The 12,442-nt window shown below is 21.6% G+C and overlaps 5 protein-coding genes across 5 annotated transcripts in view; 2 read left to right on the forward strand and 3 right to left on the reverse strand. All coding sequences in view use genetic code 6, as the record gives it.

Annotated features, from left to right (window-relative positions):
* Nucleotides 1-206: 206 nt before the first annotated feature.
* Nucleotides 207-2,339, reverse strand: TTHERM_00923200 (hypothetical protein; the record flags this gene model as incomplete). The annotated part of the gene is made up of 2 exons (XM_001021200.3): nt 207-238; nt 446-2,339. The coding sequence occupies 2 exons, from the start codon at nt 2,337-2,339 to the stop codon at nt 207-209; spliced, it is 1,926 nt and encodes a 641-aa protein (XP_001021200.2).
* A 488-nt stretch (nt 2,340-2,827) lies between these two features.
* TTHERM_000923209 (transmembrane protein, putative) lies at nt 2,828-3,766 on the forward strand (the record flags this gene model as incomplete). The annotated part of the gene is made up of 1 exon (XM_012798907.1): nt 2,828-3,766. One exon carries the CDS (start codon nt 2,828-2,830, stop codon nt 3,764-3,766), a length of 939 nt encoding a protein of 312 aa, XP_012654361.1.
* Nucleotides 3,767-4,888: 1,122 nt separating this feature from the next.
* Nucleotides 4,889-7,788, reverse strand: TTHERM_00923210 (cyclic nucleotide-binding domain protein; the record flags this gene model as incomplete). The annotated part of the gene is made up of 5 exons (XM_001021201.1): nt 4,889-6,679; nt 6,817-6,948; nt 7,004-7,437; nt 7,487-7,682; nt 7,741-7,788. The coding sequence occupies 5 exons, from the start codon at nt 7,786-7,788 to the stop codon at nt 4,889-4,891; spliced, it is 2,601 nt and encodes an 866-aa protein (XP_001021201.1).
* A 2,192-nt stretch (nt 7,789-9,980) lies between these two features.
* Nucleotides 9,981-10,673, forward strand: TTHERM_00923220 (kinase domain protein; the record flags this gene model as incomplete). The annotated part of the gene is made up of 1 exon (XM_001021202.2): nt 9,981-10,673. One exon carries the CDS (start codon nt 9,981-9,983, stop codon nt 10,671-10,673), a length of 693 nt encoding a protein of 230 aa, XP_001021202.2.
* A 741-nt stretch (nt 10,674-11,414) lies between these two features.
* The window catches only part of TTHERM_00923230 (D-alanyl-D-alanine carboxypeptidase family protein), a gene marked incomplete at both ends in the record, with an annotated part of 2,111 nt that continues 1,083 nt past the window's right edge, over nt 11,415-12,442 (reverse strand). Inside the window, one exon of the mRNA XM_001021203.3 lies at nt 11,415-12,125. Coding sequence (XP_001021203.3) covers nt 11,415-12,125 — 711 coding nt within the window. The remainder of the gene's footprint in view (nt 12,126-12,442) is intronic.

The following is a 12,442-nucleotide window of genomic DNA, read 5'->3' on the forward strand; positions in this document are numbered from 1 at the left end:
TAGAAAAAATTTACATAAAAAACTTTTACATATTCTTAATTAATTAATAAAATTATTTAAGTTTTTAAAATAAGAGAAATTAATTTGATCTTATTCTTGAATTTAATAAATTAAATTTATAAAAATCAGAAATAAATGATTAAAGATACATTTTTATTTTTTAGTGGTTTTTAATAAACTTCTCAATATATAAATAATTTTTTTACTCAATTCTTTGATTGATATTTGCAATAAAAAACTATTTTTTTTAATTAATATCAAAATGAAAAATAAAGTTTATAATTTTAATTGAAGAGAATTTAAATAATTTTTAAATAAAAAAAATAATCCTAAAATTATATTATAAATTAGTTAGTGAAACAAGCAAACAAACAAACAAACAAGCAAATTTATCAAATAATTTTTAATTTTGATAGTATTTATTATTTTTAATTAAAAACATTACCCTTATTTAAATCAATAATACTCTTAGCAATAGATTTAGCTTATGGGAATTTAACCACTATTTTATCATAAAATTCAGAATAAAACTGCTCCTTTGAACTTTTGACATGATATTTTGAAGGGTCATAAATTATATATATGACAGACAATGTAATATTGTACAAATTTTATTCAATAATTGAAGAATTTTTTTCCAACAAAAAATTACATATTTTAATAACTCTTTACATTTCAGTATAATCTCCTTCAAAAGGGACCAAAGAAAAAAGCTTATTAAAACAATTATAATCACTTTTTGTATATTCTAAAGGTAGTTTGTTCTCTACTAATTTGACAGTCATGAAAGCATATGTTATATAAATATTTTCAATTATATCTTTTTTATTTAAATCAGTGTATCCTTGATAAGATTCAGCAGTATTTTTAACTATTTCATAAAACTTTTTAAATAAATCAGGCTAAATACTATCAAAACAGTATCTAGTAATTTTATTTAAATAATAAAAAGTATTTCTTTAAACCATCTCTATCTTAATATACTTTTTATTTAGTATTATTTCATTTATCAAATCAGAGATGATAGGATAGACACATTTATCATATTTCACAAAACTAGCAACACTACCTATTATTTCAGATACTAATTATATATCTATTTTTGTAATGTCAATTTTTAACATTTTAAAAATGTACTGATCTTAAGTTTTATTTTCTTCATTTTATAAGTTTGATTGACTTTGACTTTCTTCATTACTAATTTAATTTACTCCTTCTTCATCTTCTTCTAAACTTATATATGAATTATCACTCCCATTTATTGACCCCTATTCTAACTATTCTGAATTTTCTTATATTTCCATTTACTATTCTGATGAATAGCTATGGTCACCATCATTATCTCCATTATAATCATTACTATCCTCGTCTGAGTCATTTAGAGGAGCTTTTTGCTAATTTAATGATGAAACCAAAGATTTCCAAATTGGTAAAAAATTATTTTGTAGCTAACTAGGAAATGCCTTATATATTAATTTTAATCCAGCCAAACTCCACTCAATAATTTAAGTATTTAAAATATGCTTTGTTTTTTTCATAAAATATTTGATTGCTTGAAATATTTGTTAGAAGAATGTTCTTTTTGTAGGATTATCAGTACATTTTAAAATTTTGTATATTAAATAACTTAGATCTTCGATTTCTGATTCATAGTTAAGCTATTCAATTGAACAGATTTATTCTAGCATAAAATCAAATAAAGGAGCATATTCAACTTTGGCTTCTTCAGATAAAAACTTATTTTCTTCAGATACAGCTTCATTATTGTTTAGATATAAATCTGGTAAATATTGAAGATAATAGCTTCTCACACATTTAAACATTTTTGCTAAATTTTTGAAATTGAAATGAATCACTGTATATTCTTCTCTTTCATTCATTAAAGTTTTCATTATTTTAGTCATAATTTCAAATTTTTTATTCTCTATAACAATTTTAGGGCATTAATTTATAAAATGTCCTAACAGTTATATAGATTTAAGTTTATAATTAACTAATGGTATGTCAAGTACGACAAACTCTAATTAATCATGTTCTTCCTCTTCCTAGTCCTCTTGTTCATGCTCTGAGTCTATATTTTTTTTTTTTACAATAAAATTTGTATTTATATCTAAATCAGTTATTAATCTAGGAAACAGTTTTAAAAATAACTCATCAATAAAGCTATTATCATTTAGTAACTTTAATTTTATATTTTAGATAAAATCATAAATTTATGCTCTTATTTTCATAAAGTTATCATACTTTCCTTAATATATTTGATTAGCAAAAGTTCTAAGTAAACTCTTTATATTAGCTACTAAATCTTCATCTTTGAAGCATTAAGACTTTAAAACCATATTAGCTAAACCACTCAAACAAGATAAATTGAAATCTTATTGACTAAATTCCTGGTTTTAACTCAAGGTTTTTAGACTTTAATCTAACTCAGTATTTGAGTATCTTAAAAATGTTTCTTTAGAGAGTTATAAATATTTTGAAATATAATACTCTACTTCATCAATTTAAAGAATACTACAAATAATAGATTCGATATTCTAAAAACAATCTGAACAAGAATTATCCTGGCAAATTAATGGATAAATTTCCAAACATATTTAATATACTCTTGGGACATACTACAGCAAAAAGGAGGCGTTTTTATTATATTTTTAGAATATAATTTCAAAAATTTAAACTACTAATTAAGAGTTGTTGCTAGAAAAATCTTTTATATTTTAAAATATATCAATTAAATTTTCCATAAAGTATTCATGATTATAACATATTAAATAAAAAGCTTATTCAAATAATGAATATAAGCATTTGATAGCATTATACTTAAGATATGGATTTTTTAAGTGGCATCCCAAAAATTTGCAAAAAATTGACTCAATTTAACGAATATAGCTTAAATTATTAAAAATCCAGAAAAATAACATATTATATGTTCCTATTAATACCCTAACTTCTTCTTGCGAGTAATCGACTTGATTAGAAATTTCTTTATTAAGATTTCCTTCTCCAACAGCTTTTATGTTATTTTATATTTTTTAGAAAACTATTTCATTAATTAATAATTTTTTCTCAGATAAAGTTATGTACTCTACTATCCATTTAAAATCTAATAATTAAGTGTTAACTTAACTTTCTTTGCTTTTTATATCTAAGTGTTCGCATAATGAAAACATGCAATTAACCATTTCTGGAATAAATGTTTTAGTAAATTTATTCTAAATAACCTCATTTGCAAATATCAGAAACAAATTAATAGAGTTATTTATATTAGATTAATATAATTAAAATTCCTATTTTTTCTCTTCAGAACTATTTCCTTAGATTTCAATGTCTTCTCTTGTTATATTAAATTATTCTATTTCAAACATTTTTAATAATTTATTTAACTTTTAGAATACAAATTTCTCTCTTTTCTAAATAAAATTTTTGTCACAGCTCTTTAGGAAATACAGATAATGATATAATAAGTATTTATCTTCTTCGAGGTATTTATCTGCGTTAATCTATGTTATTACTAGGGGATATACCATCTTTTTTTATTTATTATTCATAGCTTTCTGTGATTAAATCAAGCAGCAAGTTAGTAACAAATTTATATCAAAATCATCTTTTTATTTTTATTTAACAGATTTAATCTTATCATTCTATTTACTTTTCTCCCATTTATTTATTAAGGCATCTATTAACTCTATTTCGAAATGTATATTAGCTTATCCTGCTTTATATAATAATATGGATAAATAATCAGAATTAGAGACTAAATATTTGAATCCCTGTCTAAGACTTGTTATTTCTTTAATTAAAATTAATCCTTTAATCTATTTTTCTCTTTACTAAGCAAGTAGAAATGAAAACAAATCTTGTTATGTTATTGATAAATGTTTATTAAATCTTCTCAATAGGGCTCCTATAATTTCAGCATGAGTTTGTATGTTATCTTATTTGCATTCTTTAAAGTTTGACATCAATTTTAGAAAGATTACTTCACATTATAGCTTTTTTTAAAAATCATCTAATAGTTCGATAATGTCAAACATAACTATCGCTGCTGGAAACGATTATTCATGAAGTAAAATGTCTGATAGCATTTCAATCAAATCTTATTTAGGAATAGAATTAAAAATACTCAAAAATTACACTGAATTTTTATTTTGTTAAAGTGCAATTATTAGTTAATCTCTTAAAGGAATATCCATTTTTAATAATATTTCAGTTTTTAAAAGCCAATTTTTTAATTTAAGTTAGATATCTTTAATTTTAAGATACTATTTTATAAAAATAAATTATTCTTATGATTTTTTAAGAAGCTCCTGCTCCTGTCTTAAATTAGATGAAAATTAGTAAAATTTTATTAAAAGAATTGGAATAATTTCCTTGTAAAATTTCACGCTTTTGATTAAATACCACTCAATCTCATATCATTTAGAAATCCAAATATATTATGCCTAATAATTCTGATATAATTTTTTTAGGCGCGCGCCAAATACCTTAAATCTTGATAAATTAATACAAGTACAAAAGTATATTTTCTCCATATAAATGGAGAAGCTAGTTGAATTTACATTTTATTAAACCTACCACTCATCCGTTCCCCTAATGAAGATTTACAGTATATATGTAATAAAGTTTAAAAGAATTTTATTTAACATTTTATTTAATTTTAAAGTATTTATTTAGCTTTTTTTGTATTTTTTTCATATCAAATAATATGCTGGAAAGTATTTTTAGCTATTTATTAAATTTTACTATTTTTTTAATGAATTAGATTTTTTTAAAAGAAATAAAAAATGATTATTTATATTAAAATAATTTTTAGCACAGTGCAAGTAAATGTAGTAACATTATTAATATATGATAAATAATTAGTTATTTAATTAATTAATTAATTATTTCAAATATAAATTATTCTTTTCTTTTTGTTTGGGCTAGTAGAAAGATTATTTTGTATTTTTTTGTTTGAGTTAGTAATTATAAAGTTAGTAATAGGTTTTTAATTTAAATTATTATCTGATTGAATTTATTATTTATTTTATAAAAATTTAGTAGAAAAAGAATTTAATTGGAATTTTTTACTATCTTTTTACTGAAAGATAGAAGAGTTATCTTTAAGCTATTCCTTTTATGTAGATTTTTGTAATTCTTCTGTGATTTTTAGTGAGTTATTTTTAATAGGTAATTAAAGTGGTGAATTACTTATGTTTTAATTGATCAAAGATGGGGTTTAGTAGGATATAGTATGTATTAAATTATTATCAGAGTTTTTATTTCTTGTAGATTAAGCTGAACTTAAAAAATATTAATTTTTTTTAAAGCTAAAATTAGGTCTCAGATTAAATTAAAATTAGGTTTTTTTAGCTCTTTATAATTAAGAAGAGGATTTTGTTGCTCTAACTTTTGCAATATGAGCATAATCAAGTTATTAATTGAAAAGTATTTTTTGACTGTCATCATCTAAGATTATTGATTATGCAGATAGTTTTCGTGAATTTCTTTATGAATTGTCTGATTGCTAAATATCTGGTTATTAGGCTTAAGTCTCATTTAAGAGTTTAATTATATTTTGATGTTATTTGGAATATTAATTGAATTGTTTAATTTATCTATTTACAAGAAAACTTTATTCTTAGGCTTAATTTTATTTTTGGTCTTTTACACTCTTGTTATCAGTTAAAAATAAATTTTGTTCACTCTTCTCTGTAATTGAATCTCTAGAGGTATTTTTAGATAGGCTTTAATCATCTTACATACATTATAAAAAATTTAAAGACTTGATAGTAGGCTCAACAAAAGACTTTTTAGGTAGTTTTAAAGTTTCTTCTTCTATTTTGAAATTAGAATCATCTAAAAGATTTCTTTTGAAATTTGAAAAGGTTTTGTATTGTTTTTTATCAATATTTTCAATTTATTAAGGAATTTAATTCAAAGATTTGATATTGCTCATTAAATTAGCTTCCACCTAGCTTGCAGATTTTTATTTAATTTTATTTAGTTTTTTCATGAAATAATTTAGAGTTGCTTTATTCACAACTTTAGGCAACTCTTCTTCATATTCTTCTCTTAATTCTCTTAATGTTGGAACACTTCCCAAATTGGCAGGTATTAATTCAATTACACTGCTGTGTTTGACATGATCTTTCAATTATTTCATTCTTTTATCAGATCCTAACTTTGAGTCAAATTAGTATTACAACTTATGGATAAAAAGCTTTGCGGAGGAATTGAGAAATTCAGGCTTTTTTTATTCTTCCAATCTTCTTTTTTCTAGCTCTTCATCAAATTTTTTATTGTATTTTTTAAGCTCTTCTTAATTAAATTTTCTATGAAAAATTCCACCATTATTTAAAGAGTCTTCATTATTGTATAACATATCTTTGATCTTTTATTTCAATGGGCTTTTCACAATCATTTTTTAGAAGGTATCTTCATATTTGTTATAAGTGTTTACTTTTAGCTGTTCAGTAACAACTTCTAGTCTTTCTTTCATTAAATTTTATTTTATTTTCAGTCTTTCTTATAGATATTCATGAGAGCAGCGTTGAGAACATATTCTTTAAATAAGATCATTTTTACTTATTTCTAATAAAAGCCCTTCTTCTTAGCAAACTACAGTAAATGTTCTGTGAGATTCTTTGTTTAAAATATCTTCTTCTCCAAATAACTCATGAGCTGCTAAATTAATAATCTAATTATTTATTTATTTATAATGGATGAATATTACTTTTTTTTAATCTCATTTTAAATATAAATAAACAAAAATATAAAATAGACCAAAAAGTTTATTATTAAGTTCTATGTATATTTCTATTAAAATTTATTTACTTAATGGAGCTTTTTTTGTGGAGGACGATTCAATTTTAAATTATTTCCTTCGAGCTATTTAAATAGCTCATCTTCTGGTTTCATGATGTATTTTTCATCTCCTATACAGTCAATACCAATTTCTTTAAATATCTATATTTTTTAATGAAAAATCTATTAATAAGTCTTTCATATTTATTTTTATTACAGTATACTATCCACTGCTGACAATGAAAATTTTATCAGGATTATCTCCCTAGCTAAATACTCTCTCTCCTCTTTTATACTATTTTTTTATGGAATTCAAATATATTTGTTTTATTAGATTGAAATTCCAAGTTTGGAATAGAGGTAAATCAGCAAAAAAACCCATTTCTTTTAAAAGTTTTTCATTTTCAGAATCCTATAAAATCTACTTAAAGGGTTGAGCTTCAAGTATTGCAAAGTGACAATCTTCGTCTGCTTTAATAGATGCAAGTCTAGGTTTTTTACTGATCAATGAGAGCTCACCGAAACTCTCTCCGTATCTTAATTATTTTGCTTAAATAAGATTATCCTTATTTTTGATAGCCTCTCCAGGTGGATAGATCCATACAGATACAGATCCTTTTAAGATGAGATAAAATTTCTCTCCTATACTATCTAAATATAAAAAACATTTAAAACTATTCTTATATAAAAACGATGTTACCTATTTCAAAAACCCAGTCACCTTTTTTAACGAATTCATATTCCATGCTCATACAACATTACTTATGAATATATTTAAAGGAAGGATCATTACTATAGCTTTTAAAAAATGAAATGTTTTCTGTTGCATACATTAAAAGCTAAACATCTTTTTCACTTCTTTTAGCAGCAGAATTCTATATAATCGCTAATTGTTTCTACATTAAAATAAAAAAAGTTTAAATAAATAAATGGCTTAGGCAAATATCTGCTTACCTATTAAATTTGTTGGATTTCTTCTTCACTTAAGCCTGAAAAATTCATAATTCAAGTATAATTGTTTTTATGTTATTAGTACTAAGATAGATTAAAAAAGATAAGCAATTTATTTATCTTTAGTATAAGTTAATCTTACAATTTTTTGTTTTACTTAATATTATTAAAACTTAATCAAGAAATACTCAAATGTGAAATGTTTTGGATTTTAATAAAACATGAATTAAATAAATGAATATCAAAATAGAATTATCTATCCCATAAAATCAAATTATTTACTGGTAACATAAAAACTTCGTCAACTCTTTTTAACTTAGTTACAATAGTTATCTATAATTTAAGATACAATATTAATGAACTAATTTTTGTTACTTTCAATTTATCGAATTTAGAAATATATTCATTGTATTTAAATAATGCTTAAATTTAATTTAGATTTGTTAAATTTAAAAATGATTGATCAACAATATATCGAAAAATCTATTTAATAGATTTTAACCCAAACTTTTATTTTGATTTTTAAAAAATATTATTCGTCATTAAAATATAAATTGATAATATTTGTTAGTTTTAATAAATTTATAATTCTAAGGTACCTGTACTATTTAATTTTCTGTATGTTTACAAAAGAAGCTTAATAAAAAAAAAATCTAATTCACTTTAGATTGATTTTGCTATTCAATATTTTTTAATTATTCTTTGATTTTAATTAAATATTTTATTTTTATTAAATTTATTTTTAAGTTAAAATTTTATATAATCTAAAAAATACTCTTTAATTTTTCATTAAAATTTAATAGATCAAGCAGCATAGTTTCATATTCCTCCCATAATACATATTAAGATTATCCTTATTTCTAAAGCTGAAAGTTGAGCATAAAAAAATGTGTTTATTTATTTTTATTTCAATTAAAAATAAATATTAAAAATTTATAATATCGAAAACTCTATTTAATTTAATTTAACTTAGATTTTTATTTTTATTTTAAAAAAATATTATTCTTCATTAAAATATAAATAGATAATATTTGTTAGTTTTAATAAATTTATAATTCTAAGGCACCTGTTTTATTTGATTTTCTGTATGTTTACAAAAGAAGTTTAATAAAAAAATCTAATTCACTTTAGATTGATTTTGCTATTCAATATTTTATAATAATTCTTTGATTATAATTAAATATTTATTAAATTTATTTTTAAGTTAAAATTTTATATAATCTAAAAAAATTTGTTTATTAATTTTTATTTAAATTAAAAATAAATATTAAAAAATTTATAGTAAATTATTTAAATAATAAATTTTCTAAAATTAAAATATTTTTACAGATAAATTATCTCTAATTAAAACTAATTCTTAAATTAAATAAAATTGTAATATTTTAGTTTATTTTTAGAAATTTTAAACAAATAAAGTAAATAGTTTGTTAGATTTTTAATGATTAATATTTTTTGAGAAAGAAATTTTGGTGATATTTAAGTATAACTAATATTTTAATACCAATCAAAATATTGTCTATTTTATTAAAAAATGTTATATAAAGTAAATTTTGTGTTATTTATCAGTAAAATTACGACAAATGATTAATTTCTAAAGAATTAATTACACACTTTTCATAATTAAATGATTAATTTGATTCTATTAATTTTTACTGCACAATTTAATAATAAAAGTAAGAATAATATTAATAATCAAATTAAATCAATAAAATACTAAAAAAAACAATTAATTAGTAGAAAAAATTTAATTTAAATATAAATAAACTAAAAATTTTCATACATACATACCTACCTACCATTATTTTAATTCTATAATAATTAATTATCATCTAACTAACAAGCATTTATTTTGCTGAAATATGTTAAATATATCCTACGATTATTCGTAAAATACTATCTTTTAAAAGTAATAAGACTCAAAAATATAAAAAATCCTACAAAAGAAAATACTAAATTCTAAGACATCTGTTAATGATAACTAGCAATAATTAATTCTATAAGAAACATAACAAATTTAAACTTCTTTTTAAAATAATTAACTCTAAAATGCAGAATAAATAACTTGCTTTTTGAAGGAAATGGTTCATAAATAGTTAGATTGCCATACAAAATAATGCTACTTACTGGAGAATGAGTATTATTTTCTATCTTAAATTTCTCATCCTCATATTATTAAGCTCACAAGTGAACTGAAAAGTGAAAGTAAGAGCTGCTATTTTACATTAGAAAAAGGTCTTTGTGATATGTATGATCGTACTTTTAGGTAAGACCATACCTAGTTGAAGAATTATGATTTAAATGAAGTAAGGAATTGTGCCAAACAAGTAGCTCTAGCCTTGCATTATCTCCACACTGAATTACATGTATCTCACAATGATATTAAACCAGAAAATATAATAATGTTTGATAAAAATCTTTTTAAACTAGCAGATTTTGGATATGCAAAATAGATAGAAAAAACTTTAATTTATTCTTCAGATTTATATAATAAATGGAAGTATAGATGCAGGGAGTACATGGCGCCAGAGCTCATACAAATAGTTAATAACAATGTTGCAATTAATAATAAAAAAATACTCACAAACATATTGAATAATTGTTATATAGATGAAGTTAAAACTGATGTTTTTGCCTTTGGTATGAGTATATTCGTAATGATCTTTAGCGTTTTGCCTTATAAGACTCAAGAAGGAGCATTTTTTGAAGATGAAATATTTTAGTACCTTGACAATAAAAGCTCTTACGTATCATTTTGGATGAACTTTAAAGACATCTTAAATGAGTTTGAAAAGGAAGAAAAAGAAAGGCAGTAAAATTATGGAATTGAACATTTAAAAGATTTACTAGAAAATATGCTATGTCATAACCCATCAGAAAGATTTAATACACTTTAAATAATAACCCACCCTTGGTTAAATGATACAACTAATCCTTGAAAAAAAGGAAAGTTATTGATTACGCTTTGTTTAATTACCCTAGTAATTTAAATAATTTACAGCCTTAAAGCTTAACTTACTTCAGTTTTGATTTTTAAATTGCGAGTAAAGCAAAATGAATTTTAATCAATCACAATATTTTTTTAATGTTAATTTTAAGCATAGCCTTAAAAATAGCATTTCATTTTCAATAAAAATTATTTTATTTACCAAAAAATTATAAAAAAAGCGTTTTCTGAAATTTAATATTTATTTATTTATTTGTTTACATGCTATCTGTTTATAACCAAATATTAAAATATTCAGTCTACTCTTATTTATTTATTTATTGTATGGTTTAGTGGCATGTACTATTAATAATTAAATCATTATTCCACTTTCTTTGTTACAGTCATTTGAAAAGCTTTTTCAGAATATTTTTTGTATTATTTAATTAATCTACCCTTAATTTAATTTTTTATTTATTTTTTTTTTACAAAGTTCCTCAAATTATTTTTGCAAAATTTATCTTAACATTTTTAAAGCAATTATTTCCCATAAACTCTTTTTCAAATATTTAACCTTACTTTGAAATTATTTTTAACCATTTTTTATAAAAATTTTTGATTTATTAGTTTTTATTCTAAAAAAATAATTACTAAAAGGTACCATGAACTGTTTTTTGATATTAAAATTAAATAAAGAATATATATATTTACAAAGATATGCTTATAATTTTTTTAAATGTTTATAATAATATAATCAAATTTTATTAGACTTTTACTACTCCTCTAATGTTTTAATATACCAATCAATAATAGACTAAGTATCGTCAAATCGATCATCAGATTTGTATCCTCCTAAAACAATTACAATTACTGAAATATTTTTTTATAATGAAGGAACATAATTTGAATAAAAAGAGCTTAAGCATGACCCAGCTGAAGTTGTAATACCTGTCTTTACTCCTAAGTAACCTTAATCTAATAGCTTATTAGTATTTTTCCAAAAATTAGTGCCATAAGTAACATCTTAGGTTTGGTCATTTATAATTTTATATTTAGATAGGTAAGTCTTGGTCTGAACTATCTTTCGAAACAATCTCCATTTCATAGCTTTATAAGTGAGTTTAGCTAAGTCATTACAGTTAGATTTATTAAGTTTATTTGCTAATCCATGAGGGTTTGAAAACTGAGTGCACCTCAAAAGAAATTACATAGCAATTTTATTCATTTCTTTTAAAAAGTATCTTTGATAATCAGAAACATATTGGTCATCTCTCACATCAACACTTTGTATTTCTGAAAACAATTTACTTTATCCAATACTTTCAAAATATAAAAGGCATCCAAAATTTTCAGCTAGACAAATTGCTGCATCATTACCACTAGGTAACATTAATCCATATAACAAATCCTCTATTGTGTACCATTAATTTTCTTCTAAGCCAGCTGTAGTACCATTTATATTTATCTAATTTATTAAATAAAAGTCAAATCTAAATTAAAATCAATTTTGACTATTAAATAAAGGAAAAATAATCTAAATAAATTTTATAATTATTCATTTTTAAAAAATTAATACTTTGATTAAATTAAAATAATTTGCATTTCATTAAATTTAAATAATTTTGTTTAAAATTTTTTTATTTTAAAGTAGAATTTCTTGTTACTAGAAACATTTGGTTATGAGTTAAAATGCCACTTACTTTAAAATTTAAATGTAATTTAATGAAAGAAAATAGTATATATGGTAAAATAAGAAGTCTATCCCATAGGGGTATTTTTGAC

This window comes from Tetrahymena thermophila (assembly GCF_000189635.1).
Source record: "Tetrahymena thermophila SB210 genomic scaffold scf_8254550, whole genome shotgun sequence".
Lineage (NCBI taxonomy): Eukaryota > Ciliophora > Oligohymenophorea > Hymenostomatida > Tetrahymenidae > Tetrahymena > Tetrahymena thermophila.